This window comes from Folsomia candida, unplaced genomic scaffold, assembly GCF_002217175.1.
Source record: "Folsomia candida strain VU population unplaced genomic scaffold, ASM221717v1 Fcan01_Sc004, whole genome shotgun sequence".
Lineage (NCBI taxonomy): Eukaryota > Metazoa > Arthropoda > Collembola > Entomobryomorpha > Isotomidae > Folsomia > Folsomia candida.
Window position 1 is genome coordinate 274,817 of NW_019091196.1, and position 27,617 is coordinate 302,433.

Below are 27,617 nucleotides of genomic sequence, written 5' to 3' on the forward strand. Positions count from 1 at the left end.
CATGTATTAATTAAGCATAGGGTGAAAAATGAAATGAATGAAAAATCTTCATTCGTAATCATTCATCTGAAATGACGGAATTTTTCAGTCATTTCCATTCAAATGACAGGAAATTCATTTTCATTCATATTGTCATTCACTATCATAATCAGTCAAATGAATGAAAGTGAACAGGTATTTGTTATACAAACCTCTATCCTGCAATGTTAATGTCCCCACATCTTCCGCGGCCACTGCTTCTCTCTGAACTACACTTTTGAATAATTTAATGTGTACAAAAATGATGACGCGGATGGCGATAGATGTGTGTGTGTGGTGTCACGTTGTCACTTAAAAAATGTCGTCGAGAATAATGCACATTTCAAGAGCTTTATCTTGTTACGACGGTTCCAAAAAATCTGATGGCTCACCAAAAAGTTTTTTCAAGTTGGACACGAAAAAGGTGTCGAGTTTGCAATAAAAAGGAGGAATGTACACGGTGTGTCTGGAACAGGAAATGTGCAAATTCAATCTTTCTCGGGGTCCTTATTTCAAAGGGGGTGAAACCCTTTTATGGGAAGGGGTTCTTGTCCGTCCGTGTAAAATGTAAAATTTATGATAATTTAGGGCGAATAAGTTCGAAGATAAGTGTTGTAGGTCATAAAAGGTCACGGCGATTAGATCGACCGTAAAAAAATGTCGAAATTGTTGTTTTGAGCGTTTTAGACGTAGCTTGGGCAGGGATTTCAGAAATCGATATAGTTTCGATAGATATATGATGACCTTGTGACCGTGTCGATAGGGTCAAAATGTCGAAATTTTGTTTCCACCGTTTTAAACATAGTTTGGTGTGGGAATTTCAGAAATCGGCATAGTTTCAATGGACGATGACCCTGTGACCGTGTCGACGAGGTCAAAAAGTCAAAATTTTTGTTTTAACCTATTTAACATACCGATATCCCATTTCTTTCACCCTTTTGCTACATTTCGTCTCCACCAATTTATAATGTATGCATTCATTGTTCACTTCACATATTATAAAGTACTCGCGGATGGATTGTCAAAAAGGCAGAAGGAAGAAGAACACAAGGGTGCAGAACGGCGTGGAGAAGTGGCTGGCTGGCAAACAAATAATGCAAAGATTCCCATCCATCCATCCTTTTATCTCAATTCCACGCTACTTGAAAGACTCATCTCACTCACTACTCAAAGAGATTTATTATTGAAGACTTACATTTTTATGGCATCTTTTTCAAATCCACTTTTGAGCCCTTTTCATGTTGTCGCCAAGCTAACTGGGTGCGACCCGAGGGAGGAAATCGCGTCATATTTTAGGGAAAAAGGCAGGGTTTCGTTGGTTTTGAGGGTGTGCGTGGTTTGCTACATTTTTTGGAGTGGAATGGGAGAAATTCGAGGTGCAAGAAACTGGGAGAAAGTGCAAGAAATGTGCGTTATCTAACTAGTCACGTGCCGCATGAAGTATAGCGGCGGGAAGGAGTTTCTTGCATTGTGCATTTCTTGCAGGTAAAAATGTAGCTGCAAAAACCACTTGTTCGCAGTTTTTTGCACTGCGAATCAAGAAAAACAAGGTGCAAGAAACTGCAAGAAATGCGAGGTGACTGAAACTGCAAAAAGTGCAAAAAATATGCGGTCAAAATAGCTACAGGAAACCAATCAGTGCTTAGTTTCTTGTGAATTTATCACATTTTTTGCACTGCAAAACAAGCCACGCAAGAAATGCGAGGTGCAAGAAACTGGGAGAAAGTGCAAGAAATTTAACGCCATCTAGACATAAGGCGTATGAACTGTTTAAAACAGCGGGACCTAGTTTCTCGCGCCTTGCATTTCTCCCAGGTCAAAATATTTCCCTGCAAGAAACCACTTTCTCCCACTTATTTCTTGCACTTGGTTAATTTAATACTGCATAAAACCCGAAACCCTGGTAAAAACTATATCGCAACGTGGACGTGGAGGAAATGGGGCATGTGATATGTCTCTGTCTTTCTCGTCATAAAGTGGTCGTGGTGGATGGAAGACAATCCAATCCACCCACTATTATTCATGCCCCACATTCCTTCTTACTAACCATTTTTATGATTTTTATCATTATTTTTACTGTTTTATTCGCTGACTTTGTTCACTTTTGGGGTAATTGAGATGAATGAATGAAAGGGTATTTTTTCTCTTTTTGCAGGAGGCAGAACTTTGCCATTATCAAGGCGTCGTGGAAGGTCGGCCTAGTTCGTATGCAGCCATTTCTACCTGTCTGGGAAAAATTAGGTAAATTTGTGTACATATTTAAATTTAAAGTGTGATGAGTCATCATAAAAATCGTAAAAAAATCAGCATATGTTTGAACATTTTTCGTCTCTGGGAACTTATTTTAAAATTCTGAACCACAAATTTGTATGTAGAGCCGAGGTCGTGCGAACTTTTTAAACATTAAAACTGTTCAGTTGAGAATCGACCCTACCTGATTTCACTTTTACTATTTTTTTATTTCCAATATTTTATAAATTGACTTCCAACCTCATCATCCAAATTGTGAAGATCGGCACATTTTCAAGCATTTGTTCCCTCTGGGAATTTATTTTAAAATTTCCGAACCATAAATTTGTAGAGATGTAAATAGTCGTTGCCATTTTTTTTAAAAGTATGCACAACCTATTTGCACGTGTGTATCTGAGTTAATATTTAAAATACTTTGTTTCCAATATTTCATAAATTGACTTGACACCTTGTCACCCAAATCGTGAAAATTACCATATTTTTAATAATCTCTCCCCTCTGGGAACTTATTTTGAAATTCTGAACGACAAATTTGTAGTCAGTAATTTGATTAATGGAATGGCGCTGAGTTTTTTACGCCGGTTTCGACGAGTTCCAATGTTTCTGAAGGTTTCTCAACCTTGAGATTTCCTCCTTCAAAAAGTGTCAAAATCTGGAGTGTATATTTTCAAAAAATTGGGAACGACTACAGCTTTACAAATTTGTCGGGCAGAATTTTAATATAAGTTCCCAGACTGGAGAAATGATTTAAAATGTAAGACTTCGAAGTCGAAATAAATTTTGTGAAGAAATTAGTTACTTAACAATTGTATGTAGGTCCATTTCTCCTGTCAACTTAAAAATCAATTAATAGCTTAATTGACAATAATACTAAAATAAAATAAAAATAAATTTCCAGAGCGGAGAAATGATTAAAAATGTGATGATTTTGACAATTTTGAAGATGCGCTTAGTTTATTTACATATTTTACATCAAGCTTGATTTAGGATTTAAAAAATTTGAAAACACGTATACCATTTAAATTCAAAATTTTGAAAACAACTTTTTTTTAATCTTTCAGCGGTGTCATTTTTGACGGGGATCAAGTCCACTATCTCGAACCTGTCGCGAACAACCAGACAGCGAAACGGGACAATGACCACGCTTGGGATCTAGTCCATTATAACGGAGCAGATTTTCGAGGAAGCAGCTTATCTCCTCGTGGTGTTGGTGAGTTTTATGTACTTCCATTTAACGCAATTAATTAGTAGTTAAAGTTAATTACGCGTGAAAGTGTGGTGGTGGTGGCAGACCAAACCTATTAAGCGACAGGATAATGCAATCTGTCCGTATCTGCGTCCTACTGAAAATGAAAATGAAAATGCAAATCTCATCATTTTCTCGTGTGTACCAGTGGCCGCGGAAGCTGTGTGGGGACATCGGGGGACGTTAACATTGTAGGATGGGGGGAGGGAAGGGTTTATATAAGATGGGGAGATGATGCGGACATCGAATAACTGTGAGGACATTTTCCACTCGCTTCCGCGGCCACTGTTTCGTACATCCGTATCACACGAAAAACTCATTAAATCAATGAATCTTCAGACAAGATAATTGGATCAGGATCATAATTTTACTTATCGTCATCAACATCATCATCATCGTCGACATCATTTACATATTCCATTTCCCGTATGTATGTATGTATGTAAATACGTAGTAGAGAAAAAAATTCAAGGGGAGAGAAAGTTGAAGAGATGAAGATGAAGATGTGCATATATTAAAAAATGTGTCGAAATAAGCGGAAAACATTCAAGTGCATGGAGACACATAAGTAGCTTCCGTTCCCCTTTTTCGGATGGAAAAAATACTTAAAACATGCAGTGTTTCGGGTGCAAGGCAGTATTGACCACTTGCAAGAAATAAGGGGGAGAAAGTGGTTTCGTGCAGGGGAATATTTTGACCTGGGAGAAATGCAACATGAAAGAAATTAATCCCGCCGCTGTATTTCATACGGCGCGTGGCAAGATGGCACACATTTCTTGCTCTTTCTCCCAGTTTCATGCACCTCGTATTTTTTGCATTTTCTTCCACCTCGTATTTTGTATTTCTTTCATTTTCTTCCACCTCGTATTTCGTATTTCTTGCATTTCTTGCATTTTTTTGCAGTTTCTTGCACCTCGCATTTCTTGCGTGCTTGGATTTCACTGGAAGAAACGTAGCAAACGAAACCCTGTTAAACCCTCCCTCCTTTCTTTTTTCTATCCAAAACGAGATTTATTACAAAAGGTTGTTCTTTTTTTGAGTGAGAAACTGGAATACACAGCAGAAATGTAGATCTTTGAGAGAATCTGTGCTGCTGGAGGATGAGATGAGATGGATGAGATCCAAGTATTTAAATGGATGACGTGCTGCCCTGCAACTTCTTCTTCTTCTGTCGGAACTTTTGCTCGAGAAAAGTACAACTATTTACAACGAGGAATAAGTAGTAGTGCTCGGGGTGCTGCGTGACGTGTCACTTACATGACGATGACATGACATGACGAGAAGGAGAAGAATGTTCATTGTACGGTGCGGTACGGTACCGCTAATTGGAGGAATAAACGTCCCCACGTCAGTTCCAATTCCACTTTACAAAAATTGATGAGATGGAGTAATGGTAGTCTTGCTTCTGGAGGGATCATCGTTACAGGAAGAGAGACATGAATGAGTGAAAAGTTGAAGACTTGCTTTGTGCTGCGGTTTTTGGTGAAGCGTTGGTATCTTCTTTTTTAAACCAGTGTTTCGGGTGTAATTTGGTAACCACGTGCAAGAAATAAGGGGGAGAAGAAAGTGGTTTCTGGCAGGGGAATATTTTGACCTGGGAGAAATGCAAGGTGCAAGAAACTACGCCCAGCCGCTATAGATCATAGATGGCTAGATGGCGCATATTTCTAGCACTTTCTCCCAGTTTCTTGCACCTCGCATTTCTTGCATTGCTTGCCTTGCACTGGATGAAATGTAGCAAACCTACAAGAAACGAAGCACTTTTGCAAGAAATAATGGCAAGATGGTTTTCTTGCAGCTACATATTTTGACTTGCAAGAAATGCAAGAAAGTACGTCCCCCCCTCCCGCTGCACTTGTTACGGCGCATTGCTATATTTCTTGCAGTTTGTTGTACCTCGCATTTCTTGCGTGCCTTGCTTTGCACTTTAAGAAATGTACATATGTAAGTAGCAAACCCGCAAGAAACGAATACTGATCTTCTTTTAAAGAATTCTCCACTAACAACGAGTCGACCAGCCCGCATGCATCTCATCATCCTCCAAATAAGGACAGGAAGAAGGAAGGAACAGGATCCGACGAATTTCATTTGCATATGTATGTCTCGAAATCCTGCTTCACATGTACGCACAAGTTGTGGGCCACAACAACAACTTGAACGAGAGAGGACCACGAGGCATATTTTTGAAAGGGTGGAGTCGTCATCATCATGATCCGGTTTATGCACTTTAATCACGACGTCTATCCTAATAATCTCGGTGTTTATGATAATTAGCAGTTTGATGGGAGAGATGATTGTTATGATGGCTCTTTTTGTGGTGGATATACATAAACTAGCATATAAGCCCGTCTCCCACCCGGCGATGGGCTTATTTGATTTTGATGAAAATTAAGTGGGGTTGTTCATAATTCACCGAATTATTTTTTTTATTAACCCTTTAACGTGATTAACGACAAGAAAATGCATTAAATCGGGGACAATATAAGTATGTTGTGGTCATGGCGCGGGAGGAGAAATTCAGGAGTTTTTAATAAACTGGTAAAACTGAAAAATCAAAAATTTAACATTGCGTTGTATAGGGAAATATCCAAATTTTTGGGAAGAAAATCTTCAAATTTAGCATTGTGTTGGCATAGGAGAATCCCTCAAAATTGCAACAAATTTTAGGTCGCGGAGAGAAAATGGTGAAAATCAATGACCTCCTAGAAACGACAATTGTCGTCCTTCCGCGCCATGACCACGATTTTTCAGGACGACTTTTGTCGTACTCCCGAATTAAACCATTTCTTATAAAACGACTATTGTCGTCGTTACGGTTTAAAGGGTTAACTGAAAAGTCTGTTGGCAAAGGAAGTGAAACTCTGTCCACTTCCGCTTCCGTCACGGAAAATTACTTTCACTTCCGTTGCAGACAAACATTTCCAGCTTATAATATAGATGATGGGAGAGATGATTGTTATGATGGCTCTTTTTGTGGTGGATATACATAAATTGTGCCCAAGAGAATCGTTCCCCCGGATAAAATTGAGTTCATAGATCTCTTGACGGTTTATTATCTAGGATTTTTTAGTGCTTATTGTGTCCAGATTTTTACATATATTCTCACAATGTTCGCATATGCATAAATATGTACACCAATCCAATCCACTCAGAATGGCTGCGTCGTTAATTGACGCACAATAGGACGCTGGAGGAGACAAATGACACAAGTACAAGGGCACATTAAATTTAGACACGATGTTCCATCTTTTCCTACAATTTGTACCAATTGCGTCAATTAGTTTAATCGTTATTAGTGGCTAAATTGATTTAGAGGTCGTTGTCTGCTGCTCTTTTTTTGGACACGCCAGCCATGCACATAAATAGTACTATTAACCAGAGAGGGTGACAATGTAATTAATTACTGTAGAGCTATATACAAATTCTGGACGACAAATTTGCAGAGCAGGTTGTTCCAAATTGTTTTAAAAATATACACTCCAGATTTTGACACTTTTTGAAGGAGGAGATCTCAAGTTTAAGAAGCCTTCAGAAAAATTGGAAATCATCGAGACTGGCTCAAAAAACTCAGCATCAACTCACTCAGAAATTTAAAATAAATTCTCAAAGTCGACAAAATTGATTTGAAATGGGTTGAATTTGTAGTCCGTAAGATGATTAATTGAATGTCAATGCGTTTTTAATCCAGTTTCGATGAGCTTCAATTTTTCTAAAGAGTTCGTAAACCTGAAATCTTCTCGTTCAAAAGGTGTCAAAATCTGGAGTGCATATTTCTTAAAAATCGGCAACAGCCTTTGCTTTACAAATTTTTTGTCCAGAATTTTAAAATAAATTTCTAGAGCGGATAAATGATTAAAAACATGATGTTTTTTGATAATTGTGGAGATAAGATATGGCTAATGCTTATTATAAATGTTTCTTCGCAGGTCATGACGCCCCCTCCTCCCCAAAAAACGTCACCCGCGTAAAACGAGGCGCCTCCTCCCACTCTGACCTTCGCCTGCCTTGGAACTCGAACGGAAAGTCGCGCTACGTCGAACTCGTCATGGTCGTGGACAACAAGAAGTATCGCGACCTGGGTGGCGACGTGAAAGCTGCCGTGCGACGGAGCAAAGACGTCGCGAACATTGTGAACGCGCTGTACCAACCGTTCAACATTTTCGTCGCGTTGGTCGGCGTGGTCGTGTGGAGCGAGAGGGACGAGATCGCCATCTCCGCGAAGGGGGATGACACCTTGTCATCGTTTCTATTGTATCGAAGAGAACGCCTGCTGAAGGATCATCCCAATGATAATGCTCAATTGTTGACGTGAGTTGATGTCGACTGGGGAATAGACATCTTTTGCAATAGTCATTTTTACACTGGATTCAGATTGTGGGATTCACCTTCAAATTTTTTGAATCTAGAACACTTTTCAGTCCCGTTTCATTCTTGGAGTTGATTGTAGAAATATGCACGTATTCAAGTTGAATTTTTGAAAATCCCCGCATTTTTATTCTACTAATAATTGCGGAACCTAAACATTCTACAGTACTTGAATGCAAATGTAGCAGAATCAGAATAAACACCATAGTCATTTTTACTCTGATTACATTCACGTACTGTAGAATGTTTAGGTTCCGCAATTATTAGTAGAATAAAAATGTGGGGATTTTCAAAAATTCATGAATTTCTACAATCAATCGCAACAATGCGACGGGCCGTTGAAAAAAGTTACAGATTCGAGAATTTGAGTGTGGATCAAGCTACCGCCACGTTTTACATCTACAATTGAATCAGAACAAAAATGAGTAGTGCGGAAGGATGTGTACTGAATAATTAATACATTTTATTATTATTCTGACACGAAGTGGTTAATTTGCAAATATTTTGTATTTCAGCGGGGTCGAATTTGAGGATGGCGTCGTCGGCAAGGCTATGCAAGGTCCGATGTGCTCGTTCAAATATTCGGGGGGAGTGAATTCCGATTTCCGCCATAATCTAGTCGGCATCGTGGCCACCACTGTGGCGCACGAGATGGGGCATAATTTTGGTCTTTCGCACGATGGGGATGACTGTCACTGTCCGGCGGAAGGGAATCGATGCGTCATGGCGGCGTCGGCCAGGTACGTAAATTAAATTACGTTAGGAAATCAGTTATAAAAGCAAAGTTAAAAATTTATGGGATCAAATATTCCAGCTCGAATCGGACCTCGCAATGGAGTTCGTGCAGCATAAAGGATATGGCGTACGCGTTCGAACATGGGATGGACTATTGTCTCAGGAATAAGCCAATCAGGTACGCATTTTCACATCCGGAACCGGAAACAGTGCTTCGTTTCTTGCGAGTTTGTTACAATTCTTCCACTGCAATGCGAGAAACGGGAGAAATGCGAGGTGCAAGAAACTGGGAGAAAGTGCAAGAAATGTGTACCATCTAGCCACGCGCAGTATGAAGTATTTATGGCAGCGGGGTGTAGTTTCTTGAGCCTCGGATTTCTTGCAGGTCAAAATATTCACCTACAAGAAACCGCTTTGTTCCCGTTATTTCTTGCACCCGAAACACTGTCCGGAAATTTTCCTTTGAAAATGAATCATCATGTTCTCAACTGGTTGTTATGTTTTCAGCCTTTACAACGGTCCCACGTGCGGAAACGGGTTCACCGAGCCGGGCGAAGAGTGCGACTGTGGGCTTCCGGAGCACTGCGACAATCCCTGCTGTGACGCCTCAACCTGTCTCATTCATGACAATGCGACCTGTGCATCGGGAACTTGTTGCGATACCCTGGTAAAAACATACAGTGTTAAAAATCTGGCAGAGTCAGATGTTTACAGAAATATACTGATATTGATTTGGTAATAATTTCCTACCGGATTGGTATTAGTTTGTTTCTGAGTGGTAAATTTTTCACTACTACGATATTACTAACGGTAACTTAATCCCCGTTATTACCGTGCCGGTAGAGGAATAGGTGCATAATGTGCATATATGTACTTCGTTCTGTAATGATTTAATACCAATTTTCTCAGTTTGGTATAGTTTCTCGGTATTAAAATTATACCGGTCCTAAAAATTTGCTTCAGATATGATAAAACTTTAATACCAAGCTATTACTACACGGTGTTACTTATATATCAATACACTGCTAAAAATCTGGTAGAGTCACATATATACTTTGTACCGGTATTGATCTGGTAATAACTTCCCACCGGATGGGTAGTAGTTTGTACCTCAGTGGGAAATTTTTCAGAACCGCAACATTACTAAAGGGTAATGTCTTTTATTACAGTTCCCGTAGAGTCACATGTATATTCCGGTTAATATACCAGTTTTATAAGAGTGTCAAAGAATTTAGTCAACATTTCTAATTAGAAAACAGAAGGGTTAAATATTTTAGGGTGCATCGAATCATTAATGCCACTCCACGAAGAAAGAGAGACTGAGAGGTCGTGAGATGTTGATCTCTCTATTTTTACCCTCATATTCTCTTATCACTCCGCACTCTGGAGTCGTTTAAAAGAGAAAGAGAAACATGCAATCCTCCCTTCCTCTTCTTCTTCTCCTCTGAATTTAATGAGGTAACGAGTAACGAGTGAGATGAGATGAGCTGCGGGCACAAAAAAACCTGGAATGTATTTTAATCCCGGAAACTTATTTACTTTGCTTTCTTGCAGACATGCCACGTAAAAACGGGTGGAACGCCATGTCGCGAAACAAGCGGGCGCTGCGATCTTCCCGAATTTTGCACAGGAGAGAGCGAATTTTGTCCCGAAGATGTTAAAATGCTGGACGGGCTGGAGTGCGAGACGCCGAGCGGGAAGGTATGAATTTAATTAATTGATTACGTAATTGTTTAATTTAATTTAACTGCTTAATTAATTCCAGGCCTACTGCTACGCGGGAGAATGTCGGACGCATACGGATCAGTGTAAATTATTGTGGGGTCCGTCCGGAAATAATTCGGAGGATTTGTGCTACCAGAGGAATAGCAACGGGTCACGGTTAGCTCATTGTGGGTATGACCTTCTCACGGAAAAGTATGCGCAGTGTGCGACAGAGTAAGTGGAAAAGATGAATGTTTTGGAAATAAAATTTGCAATGATTTTTGCACTGTTTCGTTTCTTGGGTTTGGTGCATTTCTTGAACTGAAATGCAAGAAATGCGAGGTGCAAGAAACTGCAAAAAATCCAAGAAAATGCGTCGTATGAAGTATAGCGGCGAGAAATAGTTCCTTGCTCTGCGCATTTTTTGCACGTCAAAATAGCTGCAAAAACTAATTTTTTGTCGTTATTTTTTGCAAGTGGTTATTCGCACCCGAAACACTGATCACGAATTTGCAGAGTTTATTTGCGAATTAATAAGTGTTTAGTTTGCGGGCTTGCTACTTTTTTTTGCATTGCAAAATAAGAAATGCGAGGTGCAAGAAACTGCAAGAAACATGCGCCATCTAGCCACGTGCCGTATAAAATATAGCGGCGGGGCGTCGTTTCTTGTGCGTTGCAGGTCAAAATCCCTGCAAAAAACACTTCTTTGCCGTTATTTCTTGCAAATTACATGGTTGCAGTCACCCGAAACACTGAATTTCTGCCTCTCTTTTTTCCAGGGACTCGAAATGTGGCGTCCTCCACTGTCAAATGAACACTGAAAAGTTAGAATACGGCTACGAATCCGCCGCCATCCTGGCCTCCTTCTTTGTCAACGCGGGCGGCAAGATTTATCCGTGTCGCAGCGTCATCGTGGACTTCGGGCTGAGCGACATTTCGCCCGGAATGGTGCCGGACGGCGCGCCTTGCGGAAGCGGAAAGATGTGCGTGGCGCAAAAGTGTGTCGAGGCCAAGGGCGTCGTCGGCGTATTGGGCGAACTTTGCGGTGGGGACTGTTCTAGTCATGGCGTCTGCAATTCGAAGGGGCATTGTCACTGTAATGATGGATATGGTGGAGCGCTATGTGAAGGGCCAGGTCTTGGAGGGTCGGTCGATAGTGGGCCACCGTATCATATGGGTAAATTTGCATAAATGTGAACGTATGTAGGACTTGACGACGCATCACCAAAATCGGAAAAATTGACGCATTTTTGATAATTTCTCGACTCTGGGAATTTATTTTAAAATTGTGGACGACGAATTTGTAGAGGTGTAGTCGTTGCCATTTTTTTAAAACAAATATTCATACCAGTTCTTGACAGACCTGAGTTAATACATATTTGTAATACTTTGTTTCTAATATTTCATAAATCGACTTCATAACTTTTCATAAAAAATCTGGAAATATATTTAAAATTCTGGACGACAAATTTGTAGTTGGTGAGTTGATTAATGGAATGGCGTTGAGTTTTTTGAGCCAGTTTCGATGAGTTCCAATTTTTCTGAAGGCTTCTTAACCTTGAGATCTTCTTCAAAAAGTGTCAAAATCTGGAGTGTATCTGTATATTTTCTTTTAATTGGGAACGACTTGCTCTAAAAATTTGTCGGCCAGAATTTTAAAATAAATTCCCAGAGGCGAGAAATGATTAAAAATGTGTTGATTTGAGCGATGAGTCATCGAGTCCTGCATACTGTTTCATTTGCCCGGAGTTCTTAAAACGAGGATAGAGTTTTACAAGGGAACTGGCTTACAAACTCTATCCTCGTTTTAAGAACTCCGGGCAAATGAAACAGTAAGTTAAATACAAATTATTTTTTTTTAAACTTAAATTTTTCATTTATTTAGGATCCTCCAAAATTTTGAAAGCCTTGAAAGTCACCGTGTTTGGATTCATCCCATTAATCGCCATCATAACTTTTTATCTCTACTATGCAAACGGCTCTTTAAAGAAGTTATGTCTCGAAATTCGCCGCGGGGGATTAAGTGCGGTCGCAAATCCGACGTAAGCAGGACAAAATTGCATGAATTTTTGCACGTTTATTTATTTTTCCTACTAACATTTTTGCATGATTTTCTTTTCTATGATTTTCTTTCTCCACGTAAAAAAATCCCGTTTTTTAACCCTCCTCTCCCGCCTGAAAACTAATCCAGTAGTTGTAGAATTAGTGGAAATAACCCCGTTTCGACAGTGTCATCGTCATCGTCATCATCTCGACGTATTGAATTTATAGATTATCGTCACCCCGGTCCGGTCAAAATTCACCACCAAAACCACCCCCACCATCGGGAGGAGGAGCTTCGAATGGGCGGGTCATCTCGTCCCCCACACCGCAGGGCCCTACCTCCACCACCACCTCGCCCCAAAGCCCCGTGGGGGAAGACCTCTTCGGAAACTATAAAGGATTTTCACTTGCACCTATGAAAACTAGGTCGGCCAGCGCGAACGGTAAGGATGGAATAGTTAGTGATATGATTGAGCAGTGGGGGGCAAAATACGGGGTAAAAATAGGACAGTATTTTGGGCTCTGTCAGGGATTTGAATTTCTGGGGGTGGTACAGAGAGCAAAAGACGTAAGAAAATACGAGTTTTGTGAAGAATTTCAGTTTTTATCGGCGTCAAAATGCATTGTTTTCACGATTTTTTTAAAATATAGAATTTTGACATCGATGAAAAGTTAATTTCTTAAAAAAACACGTATTTTCGACTGCCTTTCGTTATGTAAATTATGGCCTTTTTGTGGGTGTAACAGCACCAGAAAACTCTGGAAAGAACGGGGCTCAAAATACTTCATATTTTGACAAATTTTTTATTATGTCCACCTCTGTTAATCAATTAGTAACCCAAATAATTAATTTAATAATCTATTCAATTATATTTAATACCGCAGTCAACAATAACAACTCGTCCACCACCACTGTCAACGTTCCCATTTTAAAGGAAGGAGGTCGACCCAACGCAAATAACTCAAGAGAGGAATCCATCCTGGTTAAAACGTCCGATAAGCCGACGACCCTGCTCAAACAGACCGGAAACGGGACGTCCACCTCGTCCAGACCACAATTCAGCGTGGGCGGCGGAAATGGGAGCGTGGGGCGCGGCGTGAGCTGGGCGCAACCCATTGAACACAGACTTTCGCCGGAGGAAGAAGACAGCGCGGGGAGCGATACGCCGCTCTATGAAAATAATTCGGGGAACTCGTCGCCCTCGGCGAATTGTCCGACATCGCCGGAAAAAGAGTTAGTCAGTCCGGAACAGGAGCAGCAGAGTACGAAACCAAGGTTCGGGTTGAAAAAGGAGGCCTCCTTTTCCGGTCTGACTAGTCGACTCGCGGCGGCATTGCCGTTTATTAGGAGTACGTTGGGAAGGTCGAATTCGTCCATGGGGGCGAAGGATTTGGAGGGAATGGTTTCACGGGGGAGTAAAAAGAAGGTAATTAAATACGAATTTAACGTAGTAATTGATGACTTATCGTCAAAATCAGCAAATTTTTAATCATTTCTCGCCTCTGGGAATTTATTTTAAAATTCTGGACGACAAATTTGTAGTCGGTGAGTTGATTGATGGAATGGCGGTGAGTTTTTTGAGCCAGTTTCGATGAGTCCAATTTTTCGGAAGGCTTCTCAAACTTGAGATCTCCTTCAAAAAGTGTCAAAATCTGGAGTGTATATTTTTTTAAAAACTGGGAACGACTTGCGCTACAAATTTGCTGTCCAGAATTTTAAAATAAATTTCCAGAGCGGAGAAATGTCTATAAATTTGCTGAGATTTTGACGATGAGTCCATGAGTCATCGAGTCATGATTTAGCAACGATTTTGACCTAATTTTTTTCTTCCAGGTCGAGATTTCGAAGCCAATCTTACTCTCCGACAACCTAATCTCTTCCCAAAAGATGCAAAACTGCATCAGCATCAATCCCCTCGATCAACCTCGATACGCCAACATTCCCCTCGCCGACGAATCCCCCACGAAAGAATGTCACGACACTGTCGACGCTGGAAGAAAATCCCCCCGATACAGCAACCTTCCCAGCAGCAGTAGCAGCGTAACTCAACCAAAACCCGCCCTGAAATCGGTCCAGCGCCTCCAACAGCGCGACCTAACCCCGCCCCCGCCATCGAGCGCTAACAAAACCGCGCCCAAAGTTCAACGCGCCAATTCCATGATTCAATCTTCCTCCTCCTCAAATTCCCCCCCGAATCGAAACTCCATGCCAAACTATAACTCGCTGAGACGTTCCCGACCTTCCGGGCCTCCCCGAATCCACCCGGGTCCCCGCCACCACCGCCGCCACCCGCCCCGAATCCTCCCCCCTCTTCGTCCACGTCCACCCCGCCCCGCACCTTTTTCAAATCCTCCACCCCACCCCCGTACAATCCCACCGTGACGAACGCATCTTCTAGTCCTTCCTCTGTGAGAGAGTCCATCATGAAGTTTTCCTTCGGTCGGAGCGCCGTGGGGGGTGGGGAATGGTTGCGGAACAAGATTAATAGCGGCATCACTTCCGCCGCAGGAAGATCCAATTCGTCCGGAAGTAATAGCAGTACCGACTCCGGAATTAGTAGCGCGTCGTCGTCGACAAAGACGACAGAAAGTGAAGCGGTTGTCGTCGCCACGCCACCCGCGCCACCACCACCCGCGCCCGCCCCGAAATCCTATGCGTCGCACCGATTCGGCGGAATCAATCCGCCCTTTAGGTCGATCCTGTTTGGAAATGGGTTGATTTCTTCGTCCTCCATAAAACCTCCCCCTATTCCGACCACGAGCCCGCAACTGTTGCCCCCCTCACCGCAAGATAACCATAAAGAAGACAACATTTACGACACGATTGACGAAGGGATTTGTCCCGGCATGGAGGGGAAAGTGGAACTCGCCTCGTCCGAAGATTCGGAGGGGTCGAGCCCCTCAAAATCGGAGGAAAACAAGAAAACCCTCGCCGCGATGAGTACGAATTTGCTGGAAGAAAAGTTGGAAACGTTGTCCACGACGAGTTCGACGAGTGAGAATGGGGGTGGGTTGCTGGGTGAAATCATATCTGAAATTAAGACCCGGAATAGGGAATCGATCTATAATTCGGTGGATAGGAAAAGGTCGAAAGCGAGGAAGAAGGCGGCCGCGGCCGCGGCGAATGCGGCGTTGCAGATGCAGCAGGAGGAGATGGAGGAGAAGAAGAGGGCGGAAGGGGGAAGGGGGGCGACGACGACGAATAGAAGGGAAAATACAGCGGAAACGGGAAATTCAGTCGGTTTGGCGACAGGAAGGGCGACGACGACGAGCAGCAGGGAACATTCGCCCTCGCCCGCGTCGTCCCTGGCGCCGCGAAGTGGTGCCAGTTTGTCGACGAGTTCTGTGACGACGCCAACGTACAAAATGCTGTATTCGTCCGGGGTGAGGAGCAGTTCCCCCTCAACGATCTTGTCGACCCCTACGAGCAAGCTATTCGCACGGGAAACCACGCCACCATTACAAACCCCACAACCTACAGGCTCTAGTCCCCCTCCAGTAAAACCACCCCCACCGAAAGGGTATAATCGCCCCAGTCCGACAAATTTCTCTCTGTCATCGGCACTATTTAGTCCCCCGTATCAGAAACCGACACCCCCACCACAGCCACAAACCACGGCTAGTCCCCCCATTCCGCAGCACAGCCCCGCCGCAATTATGTCAAATTCAACGTCCACCCCGCCACGCCGACCGCCCTCGTCGTCAACGCCACCTCAACATCAAACTCCTCCCCCCACCAACAACGCCTCCTCCTCTTCGCTTAAACCAATGTGTGCCGTAAACGGGATACCAAAAACCACGCCACCACCAAAACTCGTCACCCCACCGGCCAAAACGTCCCCCGGCTTCTACACTAAACCATCCCCACCTACCCCCCTAACTCAAAATCAACCCCCCCAAACCCACTCGCCATCCAGCTACGTCGCGAAAATCAACTACTTCAACACCTCCGCGGCCACTCCTCCCAACAACATGCGCCCCATCGCCTCTCTCCCCGCGCCAAGTTCGACCAACCCAAAAGAAATTATTTATGCCCCCTCAAACGCGATGAATGGTTCCGCCTGCGACGGGGACACTCCTGGAAAAAGCCATCTCTCCACAATTCGCCGGTCCCGACCTTCATATTTGCAACGTTTGGAGGCGGAAGAGGTGGAAAAAAATGAGCAACAAGAACAGCGGAGGAGGAGTACGAGTACGAGCAGTAGTCATAGCGGGGGTGGTGGCGATATCCCCCCCGCCGTCCCGCCCCACCGGAACGAACCCGTTTTTCTCAAGAAACCGGGAGGTGGCGGGATCTACGCGAGTCTCGGGAGAAAAGTGGCCACGCCGGTGATCAGGTCGAATTCTCTGGAGAAAGATAAGCCTGGAGAGGAATTTAGAAATGTCATGATAACCAACACGCTTCCGAGCGCGAGGGTTAAAGTGGTGGACGATAATGATCACAGGGAAAGGAAGAATAATGGCGTTATGGCGGGGGCGGCGTCGCCGGATTTTGTGACGACTGGGGGAGGGTATAAGTCGTTTAATCCCTATTTGAACAGGCCAGTCGCGACTTTTTCAACTTTTAGACCCAGTACGACGAATGGAAATAATGCGAATGCTGCGGCGATGAATGGGAATTAAGAATTTTTTTAGAAATTTGATCCATCACTGACAAGACTGTTTAAATTTAATTGTACATTTAGGTATGTGTGTAATTGTATCGAGACTGGAAGAAATTTTGAAAAAAAGTAGGCAAATTTTGTAGGAAAAGAAATTTTTAAGTTGGTGGTGCATTTAATTTTTTTCAAAAACTTGTAAAAAAAAGATGATGCTTTTAAAATTAGTGAGAAATTGATGATGAAATGAAGTTGATTACGGAAAAATAACGAGTTTTTTTTAGAGTAATAAGTTCCTAAAAATTCAGCCAACCAACGAACATTTTTTATACAATCTGCTTATAATACTTCTCAGCTATGCAAACGTGTTCAGAAATATAAACTTGTTAATTTATGTTCTTTTTTTATAAATTTTATTTGTGATACTGCCTCCTTTTTTGGGAAATGTTCTCTTCCTTTTGTAAATAATGATTCTCATTTCAAGACAATTTTTTAGAATATTTATGCAAATATTTAGCTATTTAAGAGTTGTTGTAGTTAAAAAATTTAGAATTGCACAGCACGACGCGTTTTTAAAAAATTTATTTATGGTTGGTGCTCCAAATTACTAATCCATACATTTACATTTGCATAAATATGATTTTAATTGATGCGTTTTAAACTATTTATAAATTCCTTGTCAAAGTGAAGAAGCAGCCTTCCGGTTCTGAGTCATACTATTCAAATTAATATTTATAGTTGTATAAAGCCAATTTTTGTATGTATTTTGTACTTTTTGTAAATGATGGTGAACAAAAAACGAACTGAAACTGAATAATTTTCAAAGTTGCATTATTTTAAAGTATGCAAAAACTTGTAAGAAAGAAGTCGCAATCAATGGAATATGTAAGAATTGGATTGTTTGATAATTGTGAATTTTATGGCAGCTACGTTTTATATGTTTTATCTTAAATATCTATTCTAATCGCTTAAATTATTTAGAAAAAATGAGTTGTCAAATTTTTGGAAATAAAAATTTGAAGAAATTTAAGAAGTTGTTTTATTGCTTGTTATTGTCATAATTTTCATGCGATACTTCAGATAAAACTCGAATGCAACTCGATGCAGGAAAATCATGCGCAGAAAATTTCATGAAAATTGTATGAAAAATGGAAATATATAAATATATATATATTTTCTAAAATTCCAAAATATAAAAAAAATCGACACGTGTGATTTTTCCATTTCACAATTTTATTTTTATTTTTCGTTTTCGTCTCAACCAAGTTTTCTTAAAGAATAATAGCTGCGTAATAATCATAATTTGACTTGACTAAAACATAAAAAGAGGAAGAAGGTTATCATAAATCTGGTTATCAGAAACACGGTTATCAGAAATAAGGTCAGAGACAAAAAATCTATCTCCACAATTGAAGGAAACAAAAGTCATCTAAATCGTTTAGCTACACACTAATAAAATAAAACTATTTTGTTTTACATACAAACTAAAGAAAAAATTACTAGATTTAAAGTTTTGATCGTTGTCAGAATAGGACGAAAAAATATTTGAATAGTATTGCTCATTTGTTTAGACTGGGATGTACAGTAGCTGCTTATTTAAATCTAATGTAACGTATTCTGGCTGAATAATATTACAAATATTTATGTAACGTGGCTTGATTTTGATTATCAATTGAGTGAGTAAAGTTGCTGGTTGGATTATCATCATTTATAGCGTGAGGAGCCCTCGAGTCTTGTAAACGTTGACAGAGCAAGAATCCGCCGTGGCGAGGATCGATTTGTATGGGTGGAAATGTAACGAGGTGACGGCACCCATTCGTCCAGTGATGAATAAACTGTCTCTGATCGCATTTGCTTGGAATGCACTTTGGCCCATGAATCCGTACTGGAAACAAATGAAAATAAAAATAAATGGAGAAATTTCAGGGAGAAAGATTATTTTGAGTGAGTATAATTACTTACCACGTTTACGGAATGGTTGAGACATCCGCTACACAAAAATTAATGGGATCAATTAATAAATATTTGCATACATAAGTGTGGAATTATTAATTTAATTAAATACTGACCCAGCAAAGTAGGGAAGATGCGGATGGATGGCTAGTGCGGTAATGTCAGTGCCTGAAAATTCGGACAAAAATCAGTTACAATGAAGGTTTCCCAGCGTGTAGGTTGTCCGATTTTGAGCAAACTAGTGTCAATCGATGACCAATTTAATTAATATGAAATTTGCAATGGACACGATCTCCCAATGGGCACGTTTGTAAGAGATGTTTGCATCCGAAGAGGGGAAAATGCGCCCCAAAGGTGACTTTCCAGCTTTACTGCTTGTTTTCTCCTCTTTGGATGCAAATATCTTGGCCAAACGTGGCCATTTGGAGATCGTGTTTTTCGCTTTCATCCGATTTAAATTTGTAATCGATTGACACCAATTTGCTCAAAATAAAAGGCCTCTGTTCTCAGAGAACATAGTACTTTACACAATAAAACTAAACTTTCTATGACTTATTTTTCGCACGCACCGGTTTCACACGTTTTCGTTGGTGATTTTGATCTCAAGTCGAAAAATCTGACGCGACCGTTAGCATTTCCCGCTACGACGGTCCTATCGTATCGCAGAGTGGCGCCAACAATCCAACCATCTCCAAATTCACGCCACGTCACGACACCACATTCGGCTGGAGGGAGGCGAAAGTCGATAAGACGAACGGCTCCTTCCTCCATGCCCAAAACGGCCAATTGAGGTTCTGAAATGTGAGAAATTTTTGAAATTAGGGTCAAAATTTTCATAAACCTTTGAAATCAGAGTCAAAGTTGTATATCAAATTTTGAAATGACTCAGGGTCAGACTTTGACCAAGATTTAGATTTCAAAATTCAACTTTGACTCAAAGCTGTATATAAAATTTTGAAATCAGGATCAAAATTTCCATAAAATTTTGTACAACCCACCACAACGATGCATGTCAATGGAAGTCACGGGACAATCAAATCCTGTTGGATAATCTCCTTTTCTCAACTCCGTTTTTATGTCCCAGGTTCGAACGATTTTCGTATCGCCACTCGCCAAAACTTTCTCCCCTTCTAAATCCCACTTTAAATGAAGCCCGTATGATTTTGAACTCTTATTAATGAGACCCAAATCCGATAGTGCGTTCCACGCGGTGATCAGTCTTGGTTTTCCGGATTCCAAGTCTGGTTTCCAAACTCGGACGGAGCCATCGTCCGTTCCTGTGTAATTAAAACACATTGTTCATGCAAATAAATACTCAAGTAAACTCTTAGAAATCCAGTATTAAAATAATACCAAGCGGTATTCATATACCAAAGTGGTATTGATAAGTTATACCGTCTACAGTATTAAAGTTTATCATTTTAATAACAACGGTAGCAACTTTAATACCGAGAAATCAATACCTGCGCGACTATACGAGATTTACAATAGCGTAGCAATCCATTATTAAAATAATACCAAGCGGTACTCACGTATGACTATACCAAAGTGGTATTGACAAGTGACACCATGTAGTAATAGCTTGGTGTTTTAAAGTTTTACCATATCGCTAGCAAATTTTTAGGGGTCGGTATAATTTTTAGTACCAAGAGGTATCAGCTTTAACGCCGAGAAATCAATACGTACCGGACTATACCAGATTTCTAATAGTGTATCAGCAAAGAAATCCGATTAAAAAACATACCAATGATAATCAAACTTTCGTCATGTGCATTTATCCAATCAATCGCTGTGATTCTTGAATCAGAAGAATTGTCAGATTTGCAAATTAGTCGTGATGTGTCGGCTGTAAGAAGAGAGAGATCAATTACAATTCTGTGCATGTAAATATATTTTGATCAATAAATTTTAAAATCTTATTACTTAAATCATAAAGCGAGAAGACCGAGCCTTCCGAAGCTACCACAAGTTTCTCGTAATCATGAAGGCGAACTAGAGACGGGGCCGAGTGAAGACTAAAATTGAACGAGGGCGACGATGCGGCCGAACTGGGCGAGCTGCCATGCGACGAGTGTAAACTTCTTGAGCTAAAGTTTACCAGAACAATTTTTTTTAATCCAAAAACAAAATTTAGACAATTATTATAACGAGCGGAACGAAGTGGTCAGTAAGTGAACGCGGAGTTATTGTTATCATTTTGTCCGTCTATGTATACGACCAAATATAATTAAACGCCATTTTCGCCATTGTTTGTGGTTCTAAATTTTGGCCCTCGGTCCAGTTAGAAAAATCTGTGGTCAAGGCAAAACCCTGGCGTGGTTAAATGTCAAATTGGACCTTAATTTTCATACCATTTTATAGCAAATTTCACCACAAATCCAACGCCGTCAATATTTTCGACTTCCGATCAACCCATGACCGTTTACACTACGTTTCCGCGAGATTAACATATCTCTTGTGACGTTTATTTATTCACCAACCTGAACATTTGTTCATCGATTTTTCCTGGGAAGGCTTTCGGACGACGGAAACATTCTCGACGTATCCCAGAATTTCGTACGTATCTAAAATTACGCATAATATTAGCACAGAACAATCGATCAAATTATAAATATGCAATTAATGTGAACCTCCAATCTCTGGTATGCTGGATGGGGTCATGAGGGTCGACATATGTCGTGGATGGGCAGCAGGTCAGCGGCGTCCCTAAAACGACCGAGCCAGGAGCACTGGGCCGAGCAAAACGATCCCAACACCATTCAATGTACTTTGTCCCAATTAATGGTTGGAAGCTGCTGGTTGATTTGGTAATGTCCCCACTTCCCGTGGGATCCGGTGATGGCGTTCTTCTCGCTCCACTCCCACTTGTCACCGTGCCGGTATTGCTTTTAATGGGGGTGGAAGCCACTGAGGATATGGAAACGGATGGCCCACCAGAACCGGTGGAAGATATGGATGAGTTGGCGAGAGAGAGGCTGAGCTTATCTAAAAAAAATAATAATGTTAAGATTGTCTTAACGTAGGACTCAATGGCTTCTCATCAAAACCAATACATTTTTAATCATTTCTCATCGCTAGAAATTTATTTTAAAATTCTGGAGGACTTCGTAGAGCAGGTCGTTGCCAATTTTTAAACAATATACACTCTAGATTTTGACACTTTTTGAAGGAGGAGATCTCAAGTTCAAGAAACCTTCAGAAAAATTGGAACTCGTCGAAACTGGCTCAAAAAACTCAGCGTCATTCCATCAATCAACTCACCGACTACAAATTCGTCGTCCATAATTTTAAAATAAATTCCCATAGCCGAAAAACGACTAAAAATGTGTTGATTTTGACGATTTTGGTGATAAATCATCCAGTCCTACATACATTAATGGGAACGCATTAGTGTAATTTTGACGACTTACTGCCTCCATTAATTTTCATAGCTTCTTTCGCCTTAATCCGAATGTTTTGAAGAACAGTTCTCGCGAGTAAAGCGACTCCGTGGTAAGGATCCTTCTCGTAGGTCGTAATAGTAGCCCAGACCTTTCCGTAAATTCCTCCAACCGAACCGGCAGCGGATAAGGGGCTAAAAGCTATTACTACAGGTGAGCAAGGGGACAATAAAAATGAACAGATTAGCCTCCAACACCTCCCAAGCTGGCGATACACCCACTACTTGTTTCACACCATTTACATAAATACGTATCTACATACTGGTTACGATACTACTACATAACACTGGACTAGAAAGCAGGAGAGCATGCAGTTTGAAAAAATTGATGGTATTTTTAAAATTAATTTCTTCGTCAGCTTACAAAGACTAGAGAGCGAGCTGCTGGATGCAACTCGTCGCATGGAATCGTGATTCATGTTGTGCGTCTCTGCCCCCGTGACGGTCGCTAAAGGATTAGCGTTGGCTAAAAGTCGCATTTTTGCATGGCTGGAAATTCTTCGCATGCTGTTTCCTCCGGCGGGCGAGGCCATTTTGAGCTCTAAGAAATTTAGTGAATCGTTAATTAAAGTTATCAGTGCAGATTAAATTCTGGAAACTGACAATGGAGGTCTCCCAGTGTATGCTCTACGGTTTTTAGCAAATTAGTGGCAATCGATCACATATCTAATTAGCATGAAATTCGCGAAAGACGTGATCTCCCAATGGGCACGTTTGGCAGAGATATTTGCATCCGAAGAGGACAAAACCCGCCGTAAAGTAGTACAAATTTTCCACTTTCGAAATTTACTGCGCGCTTTCTGCTCTTGGGATGCAAATATCTCTGCCAAACGTGCCCATTGGGAGAACACTGCTTTCGCAAATTTCATACTAATTAAATTTGTCATTGATTGACACTAGTCTGCTAAAAATCGAAGAGCATACGCTGGGAGTCTTCCATTGTAAGTTCTGAAAATTACCCTGCGCTGCGATCTGTTGTTGTTCAATGGTAATAAAGTTGTTTTCAAATGCGAGGACGAAATTGTGCAGGGCGACGGTAATCTCCATCCGGACGAGGGGAGAGGCCTCCTCGGTTCCAAGTTTTGAAATGATTGTCATTGCGATGGAGTGATCGATCGAGTTGGAATGCTCGGATCGCTCGTTGCTGCTGTTGATAAATGTTCCGAGAGCAAACACCGCTGCGGCGCGGACTTCTGGGTTGGGATCTTCCAAAATGTTGTAAATCTTTTCGTGTGCAGAGTCCCTCACGCCACACCAACGAGCGGATGGAAATTCCGCCCAAGTGAGACCCAGACAAATGCAGACCCAACGTCGTAGCTCGGCGTCGCTTTCGTCTATAGAATAAAATGCAAATTTAATATAATCCTGCTGAATTTAAAGTAGAACTGGATGAATCATAACCAAATTCGTCAAAATCAACACATTTCAATCATTTCTCAGCTCTGGGAATTTATTTAAAATTCTGAACAACAAAATTCTGAACTGTGTCGTCAGTAGTGAGTTGATTAATGGAATGACGTCGAGTTTTTTCAGCCAGTTTCGATGAGTTCCAATATTTCTGAAGGCTTCTTAAACTTGGAATCTCGTCCTTCAAAAACTGTCAAAATCTTGAGTGTATATTTATTTAAATTGGCAACTCCCTGCTCTACAAATTTGTCGTCCAGAATTTTAAAATTAATTCCAAAAGCTGAGATATGATTAAAAACGTGCTGATTTTGACGATTTTGCTCATTAGTATATATAAAGTTCATAAATACCTAACGCTTCTAAACATACGGCGATAGCATTCGCTTGTAAAACTGCTTGTTGTCCTGATCTGAAATTTCGAACAATATTAGCCAAGACGAATATCGCCATGGTCCTGTGTTCGAACGGAAGCGTTGTGTCGCCGATCATGGCAATAAAGTATTTGTGACTTCCGTCTCGAACTAGGTCACTTTGGCACGTCTGAAAAAAAATCATGAAAGCATACCATTTGCTGATTTAAATATTCCTCTAAATTTACCAACTTACATGATCCACAGCCAAAATCTTGGCCCAAATGAAGACCAGCAACGGTCTCAATTCTTTCGCTGAGGATTGCAATAATTTCAACACGTAAGGAAAAATTCCCACGGACAGCGCCAAGTTGACCGTGAGCCATCCCAAGTCGAGAAATCGTCCCAAAAGTTCTAACGCTCGGACGCGATGAACCTGACTGAGCAGGACTTGCAAAACGATGGGCAGTTGTTCCGGCGGGGCTCGCTCGGGATCGTTTCCGAACGTCAACCAAACTTGAAAGGCGGTCAGTTGCTCTTCGAAAAATGGTGAAGGTGTGTGAGGCGATCCATTAGCGACGTCTGCGACGCTACTAGTTGCGGTATTGCCGTTTCCTCCGTTCCCATTTCCGGGTGGAACTGGGCTGGTGGGGTGTTCTTTCATGTCTTCGATTATTTGAGGAAGCTGAGCAAGACAGAGGTCCAAGGCTAAATCCCACGCGTTCCACATGGGGTGCTGTAACGAGAAGAAAGTTGAGATAAAATCAGGCCAGTGAAATGTTGCAGGAGGTGAAATTTATTTGTATACTTTGTAAGTGGGAGGCAACTTGGGCGACGACACGGGTGAGCAGTCATACGTTCGCATGATTCTTTCCGCGAGTAAAAAGTTACGAAATAAACTTGCAACTAAAAGGTCTTGTCGGAACAGTCTAGAATTACGATAAATAAGTATTAAAACATTTACAATTTTAAAAGTGCAGTATTTCACCAATAGAAATACCTTTGGAAAAGATGGCGAGGCAGTATATTCCACGCAATGGTGTCCGTGATAGCTGTGAAAATCCAATTGAGCTCTCCCAACATGGTCCTACGATCATTGAGCTGTCCAGGAATTCTGCAGAACGGTCGAGAAATTAGCAAGAATTGCTAACATTATAATAGCTAACTTTTATCTGAAATACTCACTTTTCCACCATTTCTTGCGTGATGTTTGGCAGTAGTTTGTCCTTATTTTGAAGAACGAACCATCTCAACGCCGTTTTAATCGGAGTTGTCAAACACGCCGTAAATAAATCTGCTGGAAGGTCTGGATTCATTGGAAGGGATTGCGTTTCCCCACAAGCTGCCAGTTGTATACAACCCGTGAAGTTGGGAGGCGGACAATTCGACAAGGCTGGCGACTTGGCCAACATTTCCTATAAACAAAAATAACCATATTGTTAGCATTATACAAATTACCATTTACTAAATTTCGAATTAAACTAAACTTACGTCGTATTCTTTCTGATGCTGTTCTGCAAATTGATGAAAGGATTTCACAATCAGCCCAGCATTGGAGCAATCGTAAACATAAATGGACGGCGATCCCATCCAGGTTTGAAGGTCGTAAATCTTAATGTTACACTGAAGGTTAAACAAGGGAACTTATATTAGCTTATCTTATTCATAACTTATTACCGAGAGTGGGATGTATTGCGTATAATTCTGAAATAGCAAATAATTTTCATTAATTTGTGTGTTTTTTTGAAACAGTGTCGGAATTAATATTCATATTCATTAATCCTTAATTAATTCTATTCAATAATTATTCGTTAGCTTTAATACCCTGTTAAACACCCAAATCTCCCCATTCGTCGTGGGTTGAGGAACGCCGTGACCATTGTAATGAAAAAGGACACGTTCGTCTTTAGCATTTCGGCGGAGCGAAGTGCACAATTTTTTAACTTCGTCCACCGTCGGGTCTAAACTTTGCTTGTATCGCGCTCTGGGCTGCCACCTGAGAATAATTAAGAATCATTAATTAAATGTCGCTAATTAAATGTCAGCAGATGATAAGAAAAAATGTGTTGGGTTTACCTTTCATACTGTTTTTGTAAATTGGCACCAATGCTTTCCAGCGCTTTTTGCGCACTCATGGACAATGGATCTACAATTAAATAATTAATTAAAATCATGTTCTTGTAATTTTAATTAATTTGTTGTTAATTACTCACCAACCCAGCACTCCAATCTGGCGCAAGGCTGCATTTTGACGACTCCGGGAGGATCCACGCCCACATTTAGACACATGACCAAGGCCACACTGACGGTCTTCATCTGAACATCGGTTTAATTAAATAATTAACACGTTACATAATTAAATATCACACTTCGATAACCCACCCGTTCCTTCATTCTCCAACATTGCGGCGTATTTTCCCTCCCTTCGACCTTATCGACGTGTCGTTCCTCCTGAAAGGCTCGTGGTAAAGCCCAATCATACCCGTCGGAAAGGAGTTGCTCTTCATCTTCACCTTTATTTAGAAGAATTAATTAATTAAGCTTTATTTACAATTAACCATAATTTACTAACTATTTCAATTAATTCAAATAATAAAATACAAGCAAACTTAATTATAATTTACAATTTTTGATCGCCTCACTTTTAAAATTGAGCTCGAGAACTCTGTCCAGCGCTGCCATATTATTGGTCGTCGTTGGAATCGATGTTCCTCTTAATTGGCTCAGAAATTCCAGTTTCGAACTTTTATTAAATTTCCATCAATTTCCTTCAAAAGTTAAAGCTCTTCTTGCAACAACGCAGTTAAATTTTAATTCCCTGAGCGAATCACACACTTTTAAGTAAGTAGTTACTCTTTGAGACTTGAGAGCGATGCGGCGGCGGCGGCCTTATCCATCACATAAAGATAAGATAAGACACGTAAATGTGGATAAGAGAATTTAGAGGACAATTAAAAAAGAAGAACGAGTTAATTTGAATAATTTTAAAGGGACAGATGATGAAGAGGAAGAAGATGTGAAGAGGCAGCCGTCTTTGCGATTTGTTTTTTGCGGGTGGACGAAGCCAAAACGCAATTTCGCAAAAATGCGACTTTACAATATTGTATGCAGATTTCTATCAAGTGGATTGTGCATTTCATTTTTTGAGAAAAAAAAATGAAATTTTGAAATTTAACTTCTTTGGATTATAATACAAATAAATAAATAATTTTGAGATTGGTTTAGGTTTTTTTTACCAAGATTAATCTCAATTCAAGAATATTTAATTAAAATGTGATGATTTTTTACATTTCGTTCGACGAATTTCATTTCGCATTTCGAAATGTACAAAAAATGAAATTTTGAAATTGTTCATCTCTGTAATTACTATAAGAAATAAATAGATTATTTTGCGGTTAGTTGAATATACCTATTCTGAAATTAATGACAATTGAAGAATATTTAAAATGTTAATGATTTTTGCATCGAAAAACAAATTTCATAAAAAAATTTAACAATGCATGGGGATC

At 40.7% G+C, this 27,617-nt stretch overlaps 3 protein-coding genes across 4 annotated transcripts in view; 2 read left to right on the forward strand and 1 right to left on the reverse strand.

Moving 5' to 3' along the window:
• Nucleotides 1–14,761, forward strand: part of LOC110848197 (disintegrin and metalloproteinase domain-containing protein 12-like) — a 34,336-nt gene extending 19,575 nt beyond the window's left edge. The window contains exons 5-17 of the mRNA XM_022095350.2: nucleotides 2,174–2,259; nucleotides 3,330–3,478; nucleotides 7,441–7,822; nucleotides 8,395–8,619; nucleotides 8,694–8,792; nucleotides 9,122–9,281; nucleotides 10,169–10,315; nucleotides 10,380–10,552; nucleotides 11,098–11,495; nucleotides 12,204–12,360; nucleotides 12,590–12,804; nucleotides 13,247–13,788; nucleotides 14,196–14,761. Coding sequence (XP_021951042.1) covers nucleotides 2,174–2,259; nucleotides 3,330–3,478; nucleotides 7,441–7,822; nucleotides 8,395–8,619; nucleotides 8,694–8,792; nucleotides 9,122–9,281; nucleotides 10,169–10,315; nucleotides 10,380–10,552; nucleotides 11,098–11,495; nucleotides 12,204–12,360; nucleotides 12,590–12,804; nucleotides 13,247–13,788; nucleotides 14,196–14,744 — 3,282 coding nt within the window. The 3' untranslated portion in view covers nucleotides 14,745–14,761. The remainder of the gene's footprint in view (nucleotides 1–2,173; nucleotides 2,260–3,329; nucleotides 3,479–7,440; nucleotides 7,823–8,394; nucleotides 8,620–8,693; nucleotides 8,793–9,121; nucleotides 9,282–10,168; nucleotides 10,316–10,379; nucleotides 10,553–11,097; nucleotides 11,496–12,203; nucleotides 12,361–12,589; nucleotides 12,805–13,246; nucleotides 13,789–14,195) is intronic.
• Nucleotides 14,762–14,785: 24 nt separating this feature from the next.
• Nucleotides 14,786–16,984, forward strand: LOC110848198 (flocculation protein FLO11-like). The gene has a single exon (XM_022095351.1). It carries the CDS (start codon nucleotides 14,786–14,788, stop codon nucleotides 16,982–16,984), a length of 2,199 nt encoding a protein of 732 aa, XP_021951043.1.
• A 1,189-nt stretch (nucleotides 16,985–18,173) lies between these two features.
• On the reverse strand, nucleotides 18,174–27,151 carry LOC110848463 (regulatory-associated protein of mTOR). Of its 2 annotated transcripts, none has more exons than XM_022095688.2 (24): nucleotides 26,751–27,151; nucleotides 26,491–26,621; nucleotides 26,322–26,424; nucleotides 26,185–26,254; nucleotides 25,933–26,104; nucleotides 25,786–25,812; nucleotides 25,600–25,719; nucleotides 25,294–25,523; nucleotides 25,109–25,222; nucleotides 24,917–25,037; nucleotides 24,365–24,844; nucleotides 24,109–24,298; nucleotides 23,311–23,685; nucleotides 22,716–22,892; nucleotides 22,323–22,493; nucleotides 21,543–21,897; nucleotides 21,393–21,476; nucleotides 20,836–20,999; nucleotides 20,657–20,758; nucleotides 19,911–20,189; nucleotides 19,482–19,706; nucleotides 19,029–19,080; nucleotides 18,922–18,949; nucleotides 18,174–18,844 (listed from the first exon to the last, which is right to left on the reverse strand). In XM_022095688.2, the coding sequence occupies exons 1-24, from the start codon at nucleotides 26,788–26,790 to the stop codon at nucleotides 18,668–18,670; spliced, it is 3,987 nt and encodes a 1,328-aa protein (XP_021951380.1). In that variant the 5' UTR covers nucleotides 26,791–27,151; the 3' UTR covers nucleotides 18,174–18,667. The 2 variants fall into 2 exon arrangements, with proteins under 2 accessions (XP_021951380.1, XP_021951379.1); XM_022095687.2 differs by having other exon boundaries at nucleotides 22,323–22,499.
• Between the last annotated feature and the right edge of the window lie 466 nt (nucleotides 27,152–27,617).